Genomic DNA, 20,328 nt, shown 5'->3' with positions numbered 1-20,328 from the left:
TGGCTTCTGATAGAACTTTTAATTTCAAACATATTAAGTTATTATTATTTAAGACGAGGTTCAAATTCATCGTGATTTTATGCTCCAATATGTTTTACATTCTTTATTACTATTTTCAAAATTCAAACAGTTGATCTGAACCACTCAATATGATCTTCATAATAAAATATTTTTGGAGATCAAATTTTATATTTTTTTTTACTATTTTTTTTTTACATATCTACAATATCGCTTTATCGAATGGTCCATAATTTCATTAAAACAATGATTTTGTACCTATTTAAAAAATAGTAAAAAAAATTTAAAAAAAATATAAAATTTGGTCTCCAAGCATATTTTATTATGAAAATCATGTTAAGCGATTCAAATAGATTGTCCGAACTTTAAAAGTGGAGATAAATGATGTGGAACACAAAATTATGTTGCATTTGAACCCTCCTCATTTTGTAGATATCTCATTTGAGATCCACATAATATACCAATCATATTTTATGCAATTTAGAGGTTGTTTAACACAGAGGCAGAGGCAAATAGAGAGTATGGGGATCAATTGACCCCCATTTTTTAAAATATTTTTTATATTATGTGTGATTTTCTATGTAATTTAGAGTAAAATATCAAAAAACTGTAAAATTGATCTCCATTCTCCACACGAAAATTTTATACGATTGATCCTTATATATATTTGATCTCCATAGTTTAAAAGTGTGGCTCTGCCCCTGATTTAACATGCATCCACGGTTAATTTCAAAAGACATGAATACAACACACAATGCTTAAAAATATATTATCCAATTGTCCTATATGACGGTGTTGTTGATTTAGTGGAAGATCTCTATCAATTAAAACCTTAACCAGTTTTGATTTCCTAATTTCAATTGTAATTGTAATTGTAATGTTTCAGGGAAACCAGATAACGATTGCTGTGAAAATCTCGTCTCTGATTCAATGACATATTATAATTATAATATATTGGTCAAGTTTATCCTTTTCCTTTTCACACTGGGATCTGTTCGGCTGTTACTGTGTCTGTAAGTGATTTTTTTTTTCCACGTACATAGTATTTCAGCATTCAAATTAGACCCGAACTCATATTGACACAAACAGAGACCCACAAATTTAAAATTTGTAATATTCCCTACTTTCCGTACATGTTTCCTCTGCATTAAGGGAATCTTTTGAGTTAATGTATTTCGATCGTCTGATTTTAAATGGAATCAATCCGATCATCTGATTTTAACACATGAGTTCTTTAATATTAATGCGAATCTAGTCCGCACGAAATTTAAAGCAAGTCGGATGATCCATATGTATTAACTCAAAAGATTCCCTTGGAGTTAATGTCAAAGAATTATCCTCCTTTCCTCCCTCCCTTGTATTAATTAATTAATTAATTAATGGATTTTGTTTCTGTGATAAGGACAGGACCACTTGTCAGTAAAGCGCTACACGCACCATAAATATGACGAAATGATTCATTCTTTCTAGAGTGAGTCTATGGTATTATGCATATCACAGGTTGGTCCGTGTTACGACTCAATATTTGAGTTTTCAAAATTATAATGGTTGATCCAAACCGTTTATCTTGTTCTCCATATTAATATGTGTTTGGAGATCAAATTTTACATTTTTTAAAATTTTTTACTATTTTTTTTTAGATATTTAGAAAATTACTTGATTTGAAATTCTGGACCATCCAAAAACAGTGTTTTTCAATAAATCTAAAAATATAGTAAAAACAAAATGAAAAAAATGAAAAATTTGGTCTCCAAACACATATTAATATGGAGAACAAGATAAATGGTTCAGATCGACCATTAAAATTTTGAAAAATCAAATATTGAGCCATAGCACGGCCCAAATCGTAATATGCATAGTACATAGACTCCCTCTTCTTTCTTATCGGACTTTTATTAGGAACCTGCTTTTTCAAATCCAACCACTTATTTGTTTCAAGATTCGTGCATCAAAACCAACTGCCTTTTGATGGTTGGAATTTGAAAAAAACAGTCCTATTCTTGTTGGAATCGTAGCAGATTTGTTTCCTTCTTTTTCTCATCAGACTTTTATGAGTGCGCATCCCCTGAGATATCTCATATTATGTGAGCGTTGAGATTCGTGCAGAACGTCCTTGAACGGTTGAGATTTTCCAAAAAGTCGCGCAAAATATGAGATATCTTAGAGGATGCGAATTCGACTTTTATTAGGCTGACGTCAGAAAGTGTGGGACCCACAGCATCCGAGACCAAGAGGCGAGTGTATGTGTATCTATTTAACGACCCGCAACCCCTCTCAAAATCAAAATCTCATTTCAATTCTTAAACCCCCCCTTCTCTCTCTCTCTCCCTCTCCCTCCCCTCTTTCGCGAAAGAAAGGAAGAAAGGAAGATGAAATATGTAGTGGTAACAGGAGGGGTGGTGAGTGGCCTGGGCAAGGGTGTCACCGCCAGTAGCATAGGTGTTCTTCTCAAGGCTTGTGGCTTCCGCATTACCTCCATTAAAATAGGTTTCATTTTCTTCTCTTTTCACTGTTTTTCGGTTTTCCCTCCCTTCTTCATGTAGTAGTATTCATGGAGAAATTGCTATTTGTAAGTTGTTTCACTGATTCGTGGGGCCTAAGATTCAGTGACTTGAAGCTTATCTGACCGCCTTGCGAAATTGGGATCGAGTTTTGTAGTCTGCTATAATGTAACTTAATTATCCAAGCCATTTTGCAAAGAAGCCCCTACGAAGTATTAGCAGTTTATTTTAGTGAAAAAATATTGACTTTGGACTTTTGTGTTGCGAAATTTATATTTCCTTTGTCTCGGTGCCGGTCTTCCTTTTTGTCTCTAGTGACTTTGAGACTTTTCCTTGACCTTAATGCCAAATGCTTACGCTCTTAAACTAACAATGTGGACTAATCAAATGTAAATACACCAAATTTATTAACCTTTTACCATTTTACCCTGCTATGTTTAAAATCAAATTATACCTCTTTTCACTTTTGGCCTGCCATCTCCATTTTGGTAAGGATTTAAAAAAAAAAAATTAATAGCGTCAATTAAGGTTTTATATGAAAATGTAAAGACCAAACAAGAAAACTTTTTGTATAGAGGTAAGTAAATTAGTAAGTAAATCACTTTGGAGTATATTTAGGCAAAATGTAAATAAAATTGTTCTTATGGTGCAACTTTGTATTTCAGATCCTTACCTCAATACTGATGCTGGAACTATGTCTCCATTTGAGCACGGCGAAGTATACGTGTTAGATGATGGTGGCGAAGTAAGTTCTTTTCAGATCTATTCTGATGGGAAAATGATTTCTAAGTTAAATTAATTAAGTAAACAGAGTGTTGATGAAATATTTTAAAAAACCTATAATGGTTATTAATTTTATGTTGAAAAAGTTTGTTGAAGAAAAAAAAACTCTGAGGACAGGTTTCCTAAAAGCTAAACTGTAAGGACTAAATCACTTATTTTTTTTCCACTTAATTTCTTGTTTAGGTTTATGTTGCTGTCCCTTGCTTTTACTCCCTGTCACATGGTTTCCTTAGAAGGGAAGAAAGCAAAGGAAATCCGTAACTAGTCCTTTTCATAATTTGCTAACTGATGTGAATCGCTAGTGTTCTTATCAAAAACTCAACTCCCATTTTCTCTTGTGCATTATTGATTAGTAGAGAGGTTATATTGGTTTCAAAATCTTGACAGCACTCTTGATTTGCTTGTGGGGCCATTAGTGCACTTATCACTTAACCAACCTCATTTTCCAAGCTTTAAGTACCCATAAAAATGTTCTCTATCTTAGATAAGTAAGTTTCTTTATGCTATTTTGAAGGTGGACTTAGACCTTGGAAACTATGAGAGGTTTCTAGACATCAAATTAACCCGTGACAACAACATTACAACAGGAAAAATTTATCAGGTAAACTGACAGCCTTACCTAATTCCTATACTTGTAGAATTATAGATCTTTAAACTTGCTAAAGGAATTTACTACAAATTTGCTTTTATTCTTGTATAGTCTGTTATCAATAAGGAGAGAAAAGGTGTCTACTTGGGCAAAACAGTTCAGGTGAGAATTTTCAATACTTAGGCCCACAAAAGATTTTTTTTTATTGAATTTTTTTTTTAATTCAAACTTGAAAATGAAGACATTAAAGTCCTTCACGTCATCTTAATTTGGTAATATTTTATGATATTTCCTCTTTCAAAGGTGGTGCCCCATATTACTGATGAAATACAAGAGCGGATCGAGCATGTGGCATCAATTCCTGTAGATGGTAAAGAAGGCCCCGCTGATATCTGTGTCATTGAGCTCGGTGGCACCATAGGTGACAACAGTTTTCTATTTGTTTTAAAAAGGCCCTATCTTTTTTTTTTTTTTTTTGAAATTTGTTGATTTACCAGAAAGACTTAACCTTGTAATGAAAAAAGAGGGGAAAGCTTTAGATTATTCAAACAAATATTAGATATAGTAAATAACTAAATTGCAGCTAGTACCCGTCTGTCGACCTTTTATTCTCTTTATAATTATAATTTGGCAAGTACTAGATGCAATTGTTTGGGCCCGATGTATCAGGGTATAATGAGAGTGGCATTGTTAATGCAGGGGACATTGAATCCATGCCGTTCATCGAGGCTCTCGGCCAATTCTCTTATCGCGTAGGTCAGTCATTTATAATTGCAACCGATTAATCGGTATATTTATCTGGCATGTGGATGTATTAAGTTATAAATGTGGAAAAAATGACATAAATACTATTATTTCATTTCTTATTTCAGTATTTTTGGTTACTCATTTTCAGTTATTTCAAACTGTGTCTTTGTTCAGGTCAGGGAAACTTTTGTCTTGTACATGTTAGCCTTGTACCAGTTCTAAAGGCAGTAGGTGAACAGGTATATACATCTTCATCAATATATTCAATTCTTTTTCTTTTTTCCTCGTGATAATTGTTAGTGTAGTAATTTTTTTAATGCCTATGTAGAAAACTAAGCCAACACAGCATAGTGTCAGAGGGTTAAGAGGTCTTGGTCTTGCTCCTGATATTCTCGCATGTCGTAGTGCCGAGGTTTTATTTTGCTTCTTTTACTTACCTTTTCATTTACTTCTCTTGTTTCACCATATATATATATTTTTTTTTTCTCTTGGTTATTTGACTACTTATATTTTGTGCTTAGGTACTGGATGAAAATGTGAAGCAAAAGCTATCACAGTTCTGCCATGTCCCGGTAAACTTATTTTACTAAATCGTACTTTTACATCTTTTGACAATTTTACTTTTATAGTCTAATTTGATATGTATGAACTTTATATTTTTCAGGTTGGTAACATTGTTAATCTGCATGATGTATCCAACATCTGGCACATCCCTTTAATGTTAAAGGTATAGTTGATAATCATACTCAGATTCTAATTTTCCTTGTATTATTTTTTCAGCATTTACTAAATGGAGTATATTTTGTTTGAACTACTGCAGGAGCAAAAGGCCCATGATTCTATTCTTAAAGTATTGAACTTACAAAGGTTTGGTTTCTCAATGTTTAATTCTCAACTTTTTATTTAAACCTTCATCATTTTTTCATGTATAACAGAGTTGGTAAAGCTGAAATCTACCTTCATTACACTAAAATAAAGATATTATGCAATGAATTTTAGTGTTGGTGGGGTGCCTCGCATGCCTAAGCTGGATGAATGGACAAAGATGGCTAGAAAATGTGATTCTCTGGATGTACCAGTGAGTATATTGGGACATACATTTCAACATTTATTTTTCTCATGTTAGTTATTTTTTCATTGAAGTCCCTCGATTATGTTGTTTTCAGGTTAGAATTGCCATGGTTGGGAAATATACTGGCCTATCTGATGCCTACCTCTCTGTAAATAAGGTAAGAAGAGATGGCATAATTGTTTATTTTCATATTTCAGTTTAATCGTGTAATGTATTGCTTCTTTAATATGTGACAATTGTTTTGTAAATTTTATGTAGGCTCTGTTGCATGCATCTGTGGCTTGTAATAGGAAACTTGTGGTGGATTGGGTCCCATCTCCTGACCTTGAAGAAACTACATGTGAAGAGGTTATATTTCCTTCTTCTTATAGCACTGAATGAAAAAATGATTATTCATACCATTTCTTATACCCGTAATTTTATTTTGCAGAATCCAGAAGCTTACCACTCAGCATGGAATCTACTCAAGGTCTAGAAAGCTTTACTTTTTTATGTATATAAATTTCAGTCTTAGTTTAAAATAATCTGTTTTACTCTTGAGGAAATGTGAAATTACATGAATGCATTCTCATGTATACCTTTATATCTTAACAAATGATATTTAAATTTTTTTAGGGGGCTGAAGGTATATTGGTACCTGGAGGTTTTGGAGATAGAGGGGTACAAGGGAAAATCCTAGCTGCCAAATATGCGCGTGAAAATAAAATACCTTTTTTAGGCATCTGTTTGGGGATGCAAATTGCCGTGATTGAATTTGCCCGATCAGTTATGAAGTTACCGGGTGCAAATAGTACTGAGTTTGACCCGGATACCCGATCACCATGTGTCATCTTTATGCCAGAGGTAGTTGTCAATTTTGACACCATTTATCAATTTTTTGATTAAATATACATGTACGAAAGTATAATTAATTGAATTTACCAGGGTTCAAAAACACATATGGGAGGGACTATGAGGCTTGGATCAAGACGAACCTATTTTCAGACAAGAAATAGCAAAGCTGCTAAGTTGTAAGAAATCATATCCAACACTATTTTCTTATATATATATTCTGGTTTAAATTTTAATTAATTTAGTATACATCTTTTTTTGATAGGCATGGCAATGTCAGCTATGTTGATGAGCGGCACCGACACAGATATGAGGTAAAAACAATCATTTAATTATTACATCTACATTTTGTGTTCACACATTCTTTTCTTTTCTTTAACTATATTAATTATTTTATCCTTTTAGGTGAATCCCGAAATGGTCCCGCAGTTTGAAAAAGCTGGTCTTACATTTGTTGGAAAAGATGAGACACAAAAACGAATGGAGGTGTGTTATTACTTATTATTTTTTTATTATAACCATAAAAAAGCTTTTGTCTTTTTGTACCTGTATTGTAACATTTAACATGCTATTATTTTTTTTTTCTTAATGGATTTTAGATCATAGAACTACAGAACCATCCGTTTTATGTGGGTGCACAATTTCACCCGGAGTTCAAATCAAGACCGGGAAAGCCTTCTGCCCTATTTTTAGGTAAATGCTTGTGCTAGTTTACTACTTTGTACTAACTGGTACGAGAACCTAACCTGCACATGTATGTAATAAAAGTTAGGTTTATAAGGTACCAGTTAGGAAGTATGAAAGCAACATATTATGGTAATTGCTTTGTCCATACTGTACCAGTTTTAATTTTTTTTTTTCTTTTTCTTTTTGATGTTTATAGGGCTAATAGCAGCGTCATCGGGCCAATTAAACACCATTCTTCAAAGCAACATCAAGGGATGCAAACCGACCCCAAAAATAGTTACAACAAATGTATATTTGAACCCAAAACTCTGCCAAAATGGTCCTATAAACGGGAAGAAACCCCTAAAACCTCTGATGAATGGAAATGGAAATGGAAACTACTACCCGAATGGTAATGGATTGCAGGTCTAACGTTACATTACATTAGTTGTTTAATTTGGGATTTATGGTTTTGTTTGTGTAAATTTTGGGTTGACGGGATATGAGTTTATCTCTCTTTCTATAAAAAGTTTTAGAGGAAGAGCTGAGCTGAGAAGAGATGAGATGGTGGTCCTGTAGTTTTATCAGTGGGCCACCTTTTATGATCAATTACAAGAGATTTTTAGTGATTTTTTTTAGTGTGTTTTTAAATTTATGTACTCAGTTTAAGGCTTTAAGCGCTAGTGAGTTTATTCAACTATAATTGTTAGTTTGTAAATTTGGGAAATGATATTTTGATTATTATTTGCTTATACAAATTAAACTATTTTAAATATTGTTCCAACCGAATTGAAGTTATGGCTTGATTGATAAATTAGTTAGTTGGTAAAAGAAAAAAAAAATTAAAAAAAGAAAGTAAAAACAATGACAAATAGCTAATGTTCTCTCTCATTTTCCCTTTTGAACAAAAAAGGCCCACAGCAGTGGAAAGGGCCTTTTTGAATTGGTAAGGCCCATCTAACTTGCTAACACAAGTTATATTGGGCTGGCCCAGAAGATCATGTCAAATTATGATTTAAGGCTTAGATAACTCAATTCCCAGTTCAAATTTCAGACCAATTCATAGTCGATGAATTAAAAGAGTTGTTTTAGTTTTTTTACTTTAAAGAAATCGAAAGGTATGAATGTAAGATTGAATAAAAATTATAATTTTTTTTAACTAAAATTAAGACAATAAAATTTTAATGTAAATAAACTCAATTAATTTTGTACTAAATGGATTGGAATTAGGGGCGTTCAACGGTTCGGTTTGATTAAAACAAAAAATAAAATAGGCAAACCGAAATAAAATTAAGTAAAAATACAACCGACCGAAATAAACTTGTCAACGTAATTAAAATCAATCCGAAATAAGAAGTTTAATCATAAAAATAAACATTTTTTTTTGTTAATTTTTAAATTTTTCAAGTGTTCAGTACATATAGGTGTTATGTTTAAAAATTTCGATCAGTTCGATCTTACTGGTTTTCAAATTTTTAAATTAAACTGAACAATTAAACTAAAATTTAAAAATAAATTGAATTAATCCATTCAATCAGAAAACCATTTAATCCGAACTCTCTCGATTCAGAATCCATTAAAACCGATTAAACCGTATCAAGAACAACCTTGTTGGTAATTTTGTATACCTTTGTTTGAATTCGTATCACCTGAGGTAACAGAATATTTCTGTTTAGATCTGAACCGTCCGATTAGAATCTGCATGAATATTCAAGGATCCGTGCATTCCAACTCGTGCCGGTTTGATCCGGATTATGATCAGACGGTCCTGATTGCCTCAGAGAGGATTTGGGTTCACTTTTTTCAATCCCACCCTCCACTTTCTCGTAATTGTATACCACTCCAGATCTCTAATTCATTCCTTTTCCTGTTACAACTCGGAAACTCTTCTCTTCTTCTTCTTCTTCCTCAGATCTATCAAACCTCTCGCTCTCTCTCTCTCTAGAGAAGTATAGAAGTGAAGGAAGTCATTGTGAGAGAGTAAGATGCTTCGCTTAAGGGCATTTCGCCCGACGAGCGACAAGATCGTGAAGATCCAGCTTCATCCCACGCATCCATGGATGGTCACTGCCGATGCCTCCGATCGCGTCTCCGTTTGGGACTGGGAGCACCGCCAGGTTTCCATTCAACTTCATTTTTTCTCTATAGGAATTACAATCAATGCATTATAAATCCTCACTGATCTGATATTTCAGATAATATACGAGCTTAAAGCGGGAGGAGTAGATGAGAGGCGGTTAGTTGGAGCAAAGCTCGAGAAATTAGCAGAGGGTGACACAGATTCCCACAGAGGGAGGCCCACAGAGGCCATTAGAGGAGGCAGGTAACTCAATTTTACCCTTCTTTAGACCATCATTTTTCTAGAATTTTGGTACAGATATACAACATTCAGTGCTGAATTGCATAATACCATCTTGTAAGTTAACTGTACATACTGTTTCAATTCATACCATAATTAGGTATACGGTTCTGTATCATACTGGTATCAATTATGGAGGTACCTTACTAAAGCAAGCTTGTATTGACATGCCAGTTCAAGTCCATCTGGGATGACCCCTTTCACTTTGATTTGTGTGTAATGGTTGGTCTATTACAATCTGGTTGACATGGAAAATTACAATAATGCCCTTACACTGACAAACCATCTTTCTGTAAAGTGTGAAGCAGGTTGGTTTCTTTGATGATGACGTGCGTTACTGGCAGCACTGGCGTAGCCGGGCTGCGGCTTCTGAGGCCCCAACTGCAGTGAACCAAAACTCCTCTGCTTTTGGTGGTAGCCCAGTGACATCCACTAGAGGGAGACACTTTGTTGTGATTTGTTGTGAGAATAAGGCCATCTTTTTGGATCTTGTGACCATGCGGGGACGGGATGTACCCAAACAGGAGCTTGATAATCGATCTCTACTTTGGTATGTGAAAAAGCTTCTTCTTGTGAATCACTAAGCATAATAGGATTAGATGTTATGCTTTTTCTTTTGTTATTTCTTCTAAAAATAGGACCAAATTGTCCTCGTGATCTATCTCGAGAGTGAGGTTGGACATATTTTGGTGTTCTTATAAAATGTTTGTTAATATTCAGTAGTACATGATCCATTTGGTTAATTAAGCGTGCGCAAGTCCTTTTTCTTTTATCCTTTCCATTTTTTCGATTTTTAATGTTTGAATATCACTTGAGCCACCAGTAAATGTTCAACTTTTCTCTTATTATAGTATGGAGTTCTTATCTCGGTCTGCTTCCAACGATGGCCCACTTGTTGCTTTTGGTGGTTCTGATGGTGTTATAAGAGTATTATCAATGATTACATGGAAGGTTATATGAAGCTTCCTAAATTGATTTTTTTAACTTTTTGGTATATTTTAATGAATCATGACTGAAGATGGTATACTGTGTAGATGGTCAGAAGGTACACGGGAGGTCATAAAGGCTCCATAGCTTGCTTGATGACATTTGTTGCAGCTAGTGGTGAGGTAGCACACAACACTAACTTTTCTGTTAAGACATGGTTAATTTACTGGTACTTGTTACTACGTGATATGAATTTTGATAAATTAGACTTTGTTATAGTTGATGCAGAATTTTTTTTTTGTTGTTGTCTATTTTGACCTTATCAGCAATTTTTGGTATCGGGCGCTAGTGATGGCCTTCTTATACTATGGAGTGCTGATCATATCAATGATTCACGTGAACTCGTTCCAAAACTTAGTCTCAAGGTAATTCTTCCTCCTCATTTGTTTAGCATGGAACTTCAAAATTTTGAGGAACGAATGAGAAAAACCAAAATTCAAATTCATGCTTTTGATGAATAGAATGGGACTCCCTTTCTTATTTCAGGACAGCACTTAATTGTATTTGTAGATACTATGTATCGTACTTCAGTCTGAAGTTCTCAAAATGCACAAATTTAGTATGTCTAATAAAGTGCCTGTTCTTAAACTGCTATCATATAATAATCTGATTTTCTCATTATTTTATTGGGTGTGAACAGGCACATGACGGGGGTGTTGTAGCAGTTGAGCTCTCAAGAGTAATGGGAAGTGCACCACAACTCATCACCATTGGTGCTGATAAAACTCTTGCAATCTGGGACACAATGACATTTAAGGTATATTTACTAGAAGTTAAGCAACATTTTCAGAGCATCACTTACGATTTCGAATTGTGTCTGTGATGTTTGCTTGATAACTAATAATGTAAAAGTTGGGAATATGTTGTGAGGCACTGCCATAGTATGTTCCTACTGCCATTTTGGGTAATGTGGCCCATAAATCCCATATATACTTGCTTTTCACATCTATTACTACAATTGTGCCCAGTGATGACCTCAATTTCCTGTCCTTTTTTTGTTTTTGATTTAGGTGTGCTTATTTGTTCATGCTTTTTAAGCACTTGCATTGACTTTCTCTTCTTTGTTTATATTTTGTCCGCCAATGTATTGAATGGTTGTTCAAGTGCCAGTCCTGTCTGTTTTTATATAAATAAGGATAAATAGTCAGTATAGTTTGCAATAAAGCCCAATTGTTAAGAAAATCACAATACATCTTACACAGGAATTGAGGCGCATCAAGCCTGTTAATAAGCTTGCATGCCACAGTGTGGCATCATGGTGCCATCCTCGTGCCCCTAACCTTGATATACTTACGTGTGTCAAAGATTCTCATATCTGGTATGTCATATTTTTCTTTATTTGTTTTGTCATTTTGAAGTTAAAGTTTGCAGAAGGCAGTTCATATTTGACTTTTGGGTTTAAACAGGGCTATTGAACACCCAACGTACTCTGCTCTGACGAGACCATTATGCGAGTTATCATCTCTTGTTCCCCCACAAGTGCTTGCACAGACCAAGAAACTAAGGGTATTTGGTTGCATTTCACAATCTTTTTATTTATCAATTATTTTCTTGTGTTTTATTAGTTAGTGTTACCGACTGCTCAATATAGTAAAAGACTAGGGACTTCCAGAAACTGTACTGGTACTTTTATGTTTTTAGTGCTGTACATAGATACGGAATTCATACTGACTTGTATAGCTCTTCTGGTAGTTGCCTATACCTTCTACTGAAGCCAAGAAACCACAAAACAAATTTCCAACTGATGTGCTTTCCAACACCGGACTTCCTTTTATGAGGCAGTGTTCCTCTGTATTCTAATTTCGTTTGTATATTCTGCAGGCATATTGCATGGTAGCGCACCCGTTGCAACCACACCTTGTTGCAACTGGTACCAACATCGGCATTATACTGAGTGAGTTTGACTCAAGGGCATTGCCAGCTGTTTGCCCCCTTCCCACACCAGCTGGCGGAAACGAGCACTCTGCTGTGTACATTGTTGAAAGGGAACTCAAGTTACTCAACTTCCAGCTGTCAAATACTGCAAATCCAACACTGGCTAGTGCCGGCCCTGCTGCCGAGGCGATCCGTGCTAGGGGTGAATCAGCAGAGTCGCTGGTTGTGAAGCAGGCTAAGAAGCATATTAGTACTCCTGCACCGCATGATTCTTACTCGGTTCTCTCGGTCAGCAGTTCTGGAAAGTAAGCCACTGACCTTATTTTGTAAAAAGTTTGCAAAAAAAAACCTTTATATAATGATGTTACTACAGAAGTGGCCCTCAATATAGGTTTTTCTTCTGAAAATACTGAAAGAGGAACTTTTCTATACTGCCTGAATAACAAAATGGCTTTTTGCGTACTCCCCTATATTTCCTGATAGTTTGTTGTGCATGGGTTGGTTTTAAGTCAACAGTAGATGTAACTTTGTATAGCATCTGGAAGAATGATACTGGTACGTTATGGCTGGTACACAAGTGCAAATTATCACTACATGTTAGATCCCAGTTGCGTACAGTTCTCAGTGGAACTTGCATACTTCCATTTATTTCCTGCTATTTCATTTTCGATGAGTTGGTATTAAGTCTATAGGAGAGAACTTTGTGTGGCATTCTGGAAGAATGATTCTGCTACATATGGTCGGTACACAAGCGAAAGTACCATTACATGTTATATACCTGTTGCTTACAGTTCTGAGCTCAACTTTGGAACTCAGTGTCAACTGCTTTTGTAAACCAAATCTAATAGTGAAGAAACATTATTATTGACTTATTGTACAAAACTCCCAAGTACAAGTATGGTTAGCACTACCAGCATGCACTATAATCGGCCAGCATTTTGTCCTAAAAGTTTATATTTTTTACAAAGAAATCCTCTTCAATGCTTTTCCTTTTTCAAAACCTAATAAATTTCATATTATAAATCTACCTATGCTTACAGGTATGTAGCTGTTGTGTGGCCTGACGTTCCATCCTTTGTGGTTTACAAGGTTGGTGACTGGTCGGTTGTGGATTCAGGCACAGGGAAGCTGTTCGCATGGGATGCGTGCCGTGACAGGTACGCTTTGGTTGAGACGGCACTAATGCCTAGGCTGCCCCCACCAATGAAAAGTGGGTCATCAAAGAAGGCAAGGGAGGCCGCTGCAGCTCAGGCTGCTGCTGTTGCTGCTGCTGCAAGTGCTGCCTCTTCAGCTACGGTGCAAGTCAGGATTTTGTTGGACGATGGAACTGCACATGTACTTCAAAGGTCAATTGATGGCCGCAATGAGCCGGTTTGTTATCTTCAACTCATCTTAAGAAGTTGGAATTCACTTATTGTGTTACAACATGGAACCAATAATTTTCACTTGGGTTTATTGGGGCTACCATAAAAGTGATTTTACATGAAATGTAAAATAAAATATCAGGTTGGAAAAGAGTTTATATTCAAACTAGAATTAACAAATATTACCTACACTGAAAGCAAATGTGTTGTAAGAAAAAAATAGCTTTAAATTGTGGTTACTTTCTTTGAATTGTTGTATAATTGGTTCTGCATGATTATCATAATACAATGCTTACCACTACGTAATTTTTCTGTGCACTACTATTATCCTGGCAAGCTATTTAAACTATCATAGAAACATGAAGAAGTCTCAAGTGGGATAGAAAGCTATTAGATGCCTAGAGTGCAAAATACATGATTAATTTGGTACATATCATCTGGAACACACTGTAAATGACACCTATATGGGAGCACTACTATTGAAATCAAGCACACGTGTTAATATTCAACATCACTTACATACTTGTAAATAGTTAGCTGATTCAGAATTTGAATAATCATACTGCAATGAAGGTTATTGGTTTGCATGGAGGTGCATTGATTGGGGTTGCTTATAGGACATCACGTAGAATTAGCCCCTCAACTGCTTCTGCTATATCAACTATTAGCACAATGCCTATGTCTGGGTTTGGTGCCAGTGGGCCCCACTCATCATTTGATGATCCCTTTGCCAACAGGTCCTCTGAGGCTGCCCCTCAAAATTTTCAGTTATACAGGTGCTTCTTTTGGTCTTATACTGTTATGTCATTACCTAAAACATTTCTTTCTAGTTGCATCATTGTTTGGATTTTGAATCTTTTCTACTACATTAGCAGAACACGTTCATTTTATATGTGTTTCTGTATAAGTAGGTGTTATTTGTTGTCGAGCCCATCCCAGCATATGAAATTTCTTTATGAGAAACAATATGTGCATTTACTGTTTGAGTCTTTATTGGTCTTGCATGTGGATATTTCTTGTTCTTGTGGTTGATAATTTGTAGAATTTAGAGAAGAAAAAAGAGCTTTCTGAAATTTTAAATTTCCTTTATTTATCTTTCTAGCATAATGAACTCCTTTGCTAATATTACAATAATAAACTTTTATAGTTGGGAAACATATCAACCAGTGAGTGGCCTGCTTGCACAGCCGGAGTGGACTGCATGGGACCAAACCGTGGAGTATTGTGCATTTGCTTACCATCAGCACATTGTAATTGCCTCTTTGCGGCCCCAGTTTAGATTTCTTGGCGATGTTGCCATTCCATTTGCCACTGGAGGTGTCTGGCATCGTCGGCAGTTGTTTGTTGCAACACCAACCACTATCGAGTAAGAGACTTGTCAAAATCATCTCTTCATTTATCTATCTGTTATCTGTTCTTTTGTTTATTTTTTCTTATGATTACTTGCTTGGAGGTTTCAGTGGCACTGGAAAGAAGAATTTGGAAATCAATTCAATCATACCAATATATCCACAGTTCAAAACATTGTAACCTAGAATATTTGATGAAACTTCTGTTTCCATTTATTATCTGATAAGAGAAAATGTTCAGGTGTGTCTTTGTGGATGCTGGTGTGGCCCCAATTGATATAGAAACCAAGAAAAGAAAAGAAGAAATGAAAGCAAGACAAGCGCAAAGCAATGCAGTTGCACAACATGGGGAACTTGCTCTAATAGCAGTTGAGACTCCTCAAATTACTTCAAGTGAGAGAATCTTACTAAGGCCTCCCATGTTGCAGGTAAACTTATTTCAGACAAGATTCTTGTTTTGAATGCACTGCTCTCTTTACATTAGTTAGCTATTACTACTAACTCACTGCAACTCCATTTATTGTAAAAAGAACAAAACAAAAATCCAAGAATTCAATTATGCCAATTATCTCCACTTAAAAGAACCTGCAAAGAATAAATTCCAATATATGAGTATTTTTCGTGTACCACATGAATAAATTTTGCTTGTCCGTCTGTTTTGGGTCAGTAAGTTGCCATTTTCACTGAGGTTAAAAGTTTATTGAGCGGACCAACCTCATTCCAGGGCATGATCACTTATGGAATCATTTGTTCAATGCATGAAAGTTTGCAGTTTGCACAACACTTAATTATTTTTTTTTTGGGGTTCTTCAGGTAGTTCGTCTGGCCTCGTTCCAGCAGGGCCCGTCAATACCTCCTTTCATAACCCTGCCAAAGCAAACAAGGGGGGGTGATGAAACAGTTTCACAGAGAGACACTGAAGAGAGAAGAACTGGAGAGGTTGCTGTTGCAGGAGGAGGTGTGAATGTTGCTGTCACTCGATTCCCTCAGGAGCAGAGACGCCCCATTGGTCCTCTTGTCATTGTTGGTGTCAGAGATCGTGTTCTTTGGCTTATTGATAGGTAGTTATACACATCAAATCCTTGATTCATACCCATAAATTGTCGTGCATTTCCAAAGGACAAGATTATAAACAGAGCATTGATCCAAATTTTTTAATGAGCACAGCTTGAAAGAACACCAAAAGAAACAAATGCTGGCATCAAAATTCACGTAATTGTACTACACCGCTATTTAATGATGACTGAATATTACCACTGTTTTTAGTGAATACTTGGGACTATTCATGTGTTGAACTCATGATTTTTCTCTATTAGGTTAAAGCTCTCTCTGTCTAGTGCGTATATCTCATCATTTTAATTCTTCTATAGGTACATGTGTGCACATGCATTGTCTCTTAGCCATCCCGGCATCCGCTGCAGGTGCCTGGCAGCCCATGGCGATCCAGTCAGTGCTGTGAAATGGTACATTTTTACAAATCATTCGTTTACTCTTTGTTTTAAACATTTTTATATTGTGCACATCACCTCTTAAATATTAATTTACGCGAATGCCACGGTGCTATGCAGGGCAAGTTGGCTTGCTAGAGAGCACCATGATGACCTTGCAGAATTCATGCTTGGCATGGGTTATGCCACTGAAGCTCTCCATTTACCGGGAATATCTAAGAGGTTATGAATAGGGACACCAATGTTCTTTTCCTACTGTTTTATATTATTTTGAATTTTGGGTACTTGTATCAGGTGGGAGACTTGTGTGTACCTGTATGCACATATGCTTGCATGACAGTGAATGCTTTGCTCTCTCTCTTTGGATACCTATTGTTGTACATTTTTTTTATTTCAGTTCCAAGATTTATAGTGTGTACGGAAACAGTTTCTCAACTTTGTCGAATGAAAATTTTCCTTGTTATCAGGTTGGAGTTTGATCTGGCCATGCAGAGCAATGACTTAAAGAGAGCCCTTGAATGTCTTCTCACAATGAGTAACAGCCGAGACATTGGACTAGAGAGGGTGGGTCCTGCTGATGTTACTGAGATACTGAATCTGACAGTGGCCCCACCTACAGTTGCGAAGCAGGAGAACCTTGCTGATGCAGTGCAAGGAATAGTGAAGTTTGTGAAAGAGTTCTTTGATTTAATTGATGCAGCTGATGCCACTGGGCAATCAAATATTGCAAGAGAGGTGCTCAAAAGATTGGCGGCTGCAGCTTCAGTTAAAGGTGCATTGCGTGGCCAAATGCTCAGGGGCCTAGCACTACGCCTTGCCAATCATGGAGAGCTCACTCGCCTTTCAGTATGTTATTTTTCTCATAGTAATATGATATTAAAGGCTGATACAAACTATAATATGGCCTAAATATTTCCACAAGTTCTAGCAATAAAAATCTATCTAAACAAGAGGCAAAGAACCCATTATTTCCTGTTAGTGAGGTCTAAAAGCTGCATTAAACCTTTTCTCATATTTTGCTTTAATTGTTATTCTTTGAATTGATATTTATATTTTTTTGTTGAGGAGGGGGATTCAATGCCTCATTTTTTCATACCTCATATTTTATATCTTCGTTTTCAAAGTCCAAACTTTTGATCCGGACCGCTCAATATGATATTTATACTAAAATATGCCTGTGGATGAAATTTTATTATTTTTGGAATTTTTTTACTATTTTTTAAGATATGTACAAAATCACTGTTTTTGGACCGTTAAAAAAACAGTGATTTTCTACCCATCTTAAAAAATAGTAAAAAATTTCCAAAAATTATAAAATTTCATCCCCAACCATATTTTAGTATGGATGTCATGTTGAATGGTTCGGATTGACAATTTAGACTTTGAAAATGAAGATATAAAATATGAGGTATGATGAGGTATGAAAGGCATCAGGCATTGGAACCCTCCTCTTTTTTTTTTTTTAAATTTTTTATTAAATAACACCTGAGAGTTGTTATATTTGCAACTGACACTGAGCACTTTGTTTCTCTGTAATTCTCTGTCAGAGAAAACGTAACTGGAGTAAACTTTAATGGCAAAAAAAGCTTTGGTCAAATATTAATTTTTTCTACCTTTTTAGTGAGATCTACTCCCCATATGATGGCGGAGGATCTATGTTTTGTTGAACAAAGGTTTTGCAAATTGCACCTATTTTTACTTTCAGTTAATGCCTGAGATTTTGCATTTCTTAAATTTGTGACCAGCATTCAACAGTTTTGTTTTGTAATTAACAAGTAGAAATATTTTTCCTTGTCCCACGCAAACTACTACTTTAGCTAGGTTGAAAAATTCTGATGAAATAGTAATATTGCCTCTTTTTACTACAATACATATTTACTTAGTTTAACCTTTATCACAATTTATAGTAACACAAAAAATTCTGGATGTAATTGGCAAATAGAAAAGAGTGCAAAAAAAAAAAAAAAAAATTACACATCATGATCTTCAATTAAGCAATTGAACTAATTCAAGATGTTGTTTTGTTATCCAGGGTTTGGTGAATAATTTAATAACGGCTGGGCATGGCCGTGAGGCAGCATTTGCTGCTGCAGTATTAGGAGACAATCCGCTCATGGAGAAAGCATGGCAAGACACTGGAATGCTTGCTGAGGCCGTTTTACATGCTTATGTATGTCATAATATCACTATCTATTATCTCTCCACTTCAACTTTAATTAATATTATAATTTGGATGCTAAAAAATTTATTCTGTTGAATATATCAGTCTCATGGCCGGCCGACACTCAGAAGCCTCGTAGAGTCATGGAATAAGATGTTGCAGAGAGAAATGGAGCACAATCCATCTGTGAAAACTGATGCTGCGGCTGCTTTCTTGGCTTCTCTCGAGGATCCAAAACTGACAACCCTAGGTGAAGCCGCGAAAAAATCTCCGATTGAAATCCTCCCACCTGGCATGGCCTCTCTCTCAGCTCCTCCTATCACAATTAAAAAACCCAGAGCACTACCCGCACCCACAACTCAAAACCCTAATCCCAGTGGAACTCCAATCGGTGCACCAATTACAAGCACTAATAATCCCATTGGGACTCCAATTGGAGCTCCGATCACAGCACCAATTGCTGCTCCTTCGGACGATAAGGAGAAGGAGAAGGATAAACCGCTTATGTTGGAGGGACCAAAGGATGAGAGTGAGACCACAGCTAATAATACTGACGAACTGAATCACGATGCAACCAAGACAGATGAAGAAGTGGTTGTTGAGAAATCTGAGCCGCCGGTTTCTGAGGCGGTAGATGCACCGAAAGATGAGAACAGTGTGAAAAGTGAGGCCCCGGCAGCAGAATCAGAGGAGGCAAAGGTTGTTGAAGAAACAAAGCCTGTTGAAGCAGTTCCACCTTCTGTGTAGTGCACATTTTTTTTCCTTTTTTTATTTTTTATTATTGTACATGTATATTTTTTGGGGGTTTTTTGTTTTCTTGTGTCCAGTTATTATTGTTGGTGTTCATTTGTTGGTTTCCTGAATTTTGATTTAATTGTTTTTCTGTTACCACTGGTATATGCATTTTAGTGTTCTTAGGGAAATGTGAAGGTGTTCATCAGGTATTCTTCTCTTATTTTGGTTTTCTTTCTGATATTTAGGTTCAGTTCTGTTTATAGTGTACTTTATCATCGAATACAATCCATCTAAAATTCTAAATAGCTTATATTACTTTACAATATTGTTTATAAATAGAAAATTATGTATTTCGAAATACTTTGATATATTAGGATATTTTCAAAATTCGTAAAAACATGTATGAAATGGTATGGATTTAATCTGATCCAAATACATGCTAATCATGCTAATGTGTCCAGGAGCGTTTCTATTTATGAGATTATAAAATATGTATTTTTTTCATTACACAAATTCTAATTTCATTGTGAACTCACTAATACAATCTATCTTATTTTTAGAAAATTGAATCTATCTTAGGCCCACATTATTTTAGCTTTATTTGCAAGTTTATACAACATTTTTTTATAGTATTATTCCATTACTATTTTCTAAAATAAAGAGACCAACGAATTATAATAATTTATTATATTTGTGATATTTATGTGCATGTTGAAGTTTATATCTGTATATTTACATGTTTTCTATCAACATATGCTATATTATCTAAAATATTGCCTAATTTTTCGTTTTCAATATCTTTTCGAATAAATAGATAAATTAAATAAATTTCTAAAATATTTG

The 20,328-nt window shown here is 35.3% G+C and overlaps 2 protein-coding genes across 2 annotated transcripts; both read left to right on the top strand.

The window, feature by feature from the left end:
* The first annotated feature begins 2,307 nt into the window (after window positions 1-2,307).
* On the top strand, window positions 2,308-7,904 carry LOC144548251 (uncharacterized). Its single transcript, XM_078296938.1, has 21 exons — window positions 2,308-2,505; window positions 3,185-3,264; window positions 3,817-3,903; window positions 4,003-4,053; window positions 4,195-4,312; window positions 4,591-4,647; window positions 4,813-4,877; window positions 4,967-5,050; window positions 5,160-5,210; window positions 5,303-5,365; window positions 5,459-5,505; window positions 5,638-5,716; window positions 5,805-5,867; window positions 5,969-6,058; window positions 6,141-6,179; window positions 6,326-6,553; window positions 6,635-6,720; window positions 6,807-6,855; window positions 6,947-7,027; window positions 7,141-7,234; window positions 7,425-7,904. The coding sequence occupies exons 1-21, from the start codon at window positions 2,388-2,390 to the stop codon at window positions 7,637-7,639; spliced, it is 1,845 nt and encodes a 614-aa protein (XP_078153064.1). The 5' UTR covers window positions 2,308-2,387; the 3' UTR covers window positions 7,640-7,904.
* A 1,160-nt stretch (window positions 7,905-9,064) lies between these two features.
* LOC144548250 (Transducin/WD40 repeat-like superfamily protein) lies at window positions 9,065-19,692 on the top strand. Its single transcript, XM_078296937.1, has 20 exons — window positions 9,065-9,324; window positions 9,403-9,530; window positions 9,865-10,116; window positions 10,418-10,517; window positions 10,601-10,675; window positions 10,820-10,918; window positions 11,194-11,310; window positions 11,756-11,871; window positions 11,960-12,059; window positions 12,375-12,733; window positions 13,469-13,799; window positions 14,366-14,568; window positions 14,940-15,158; window positions 15,383-15,569; window positions 15,955-16,202; window positions 16,512-16,604; window positions 16,710-16,811; window positions 17,057-17,435; window positions 18,622-18,759; window positions 18,856-19,692. The coding sequence occupies exons 1-20, from the start codon at window positions 9,193-9,195 to the stop codon at window positions 19,495-19,497; spliced, it is 4,020 nt and encodes a 1,339-aa protein (XP_078153063.1). The 5' UTR covers window positions 9,065-9,192; the 3' UTR covers window positions 19,498-19,692.
* The last annotated feature ends 636 nt before the right edge of the window (window positions 19,693-20,328 follow it).

Source organism: Carex rostrata, chromosome 33, assembly GCF_964058835.1.
Source record: "Carex rostrata chromosome 33, lpCarRost1.2, whole genome shotgun sequence".
Classification (NCBI taxonomy): domain Eukaryota; kingdom Viridiplantae; phylum Streptophyta; class Magnoliopsida; order Poales; family Cyperaceae; genus Carex; species Carex rostrata.
Note: the sequence above shows the minus strand (reverse complement) of the source record. Positions and strands in the feature narration are given on the sequence as shown.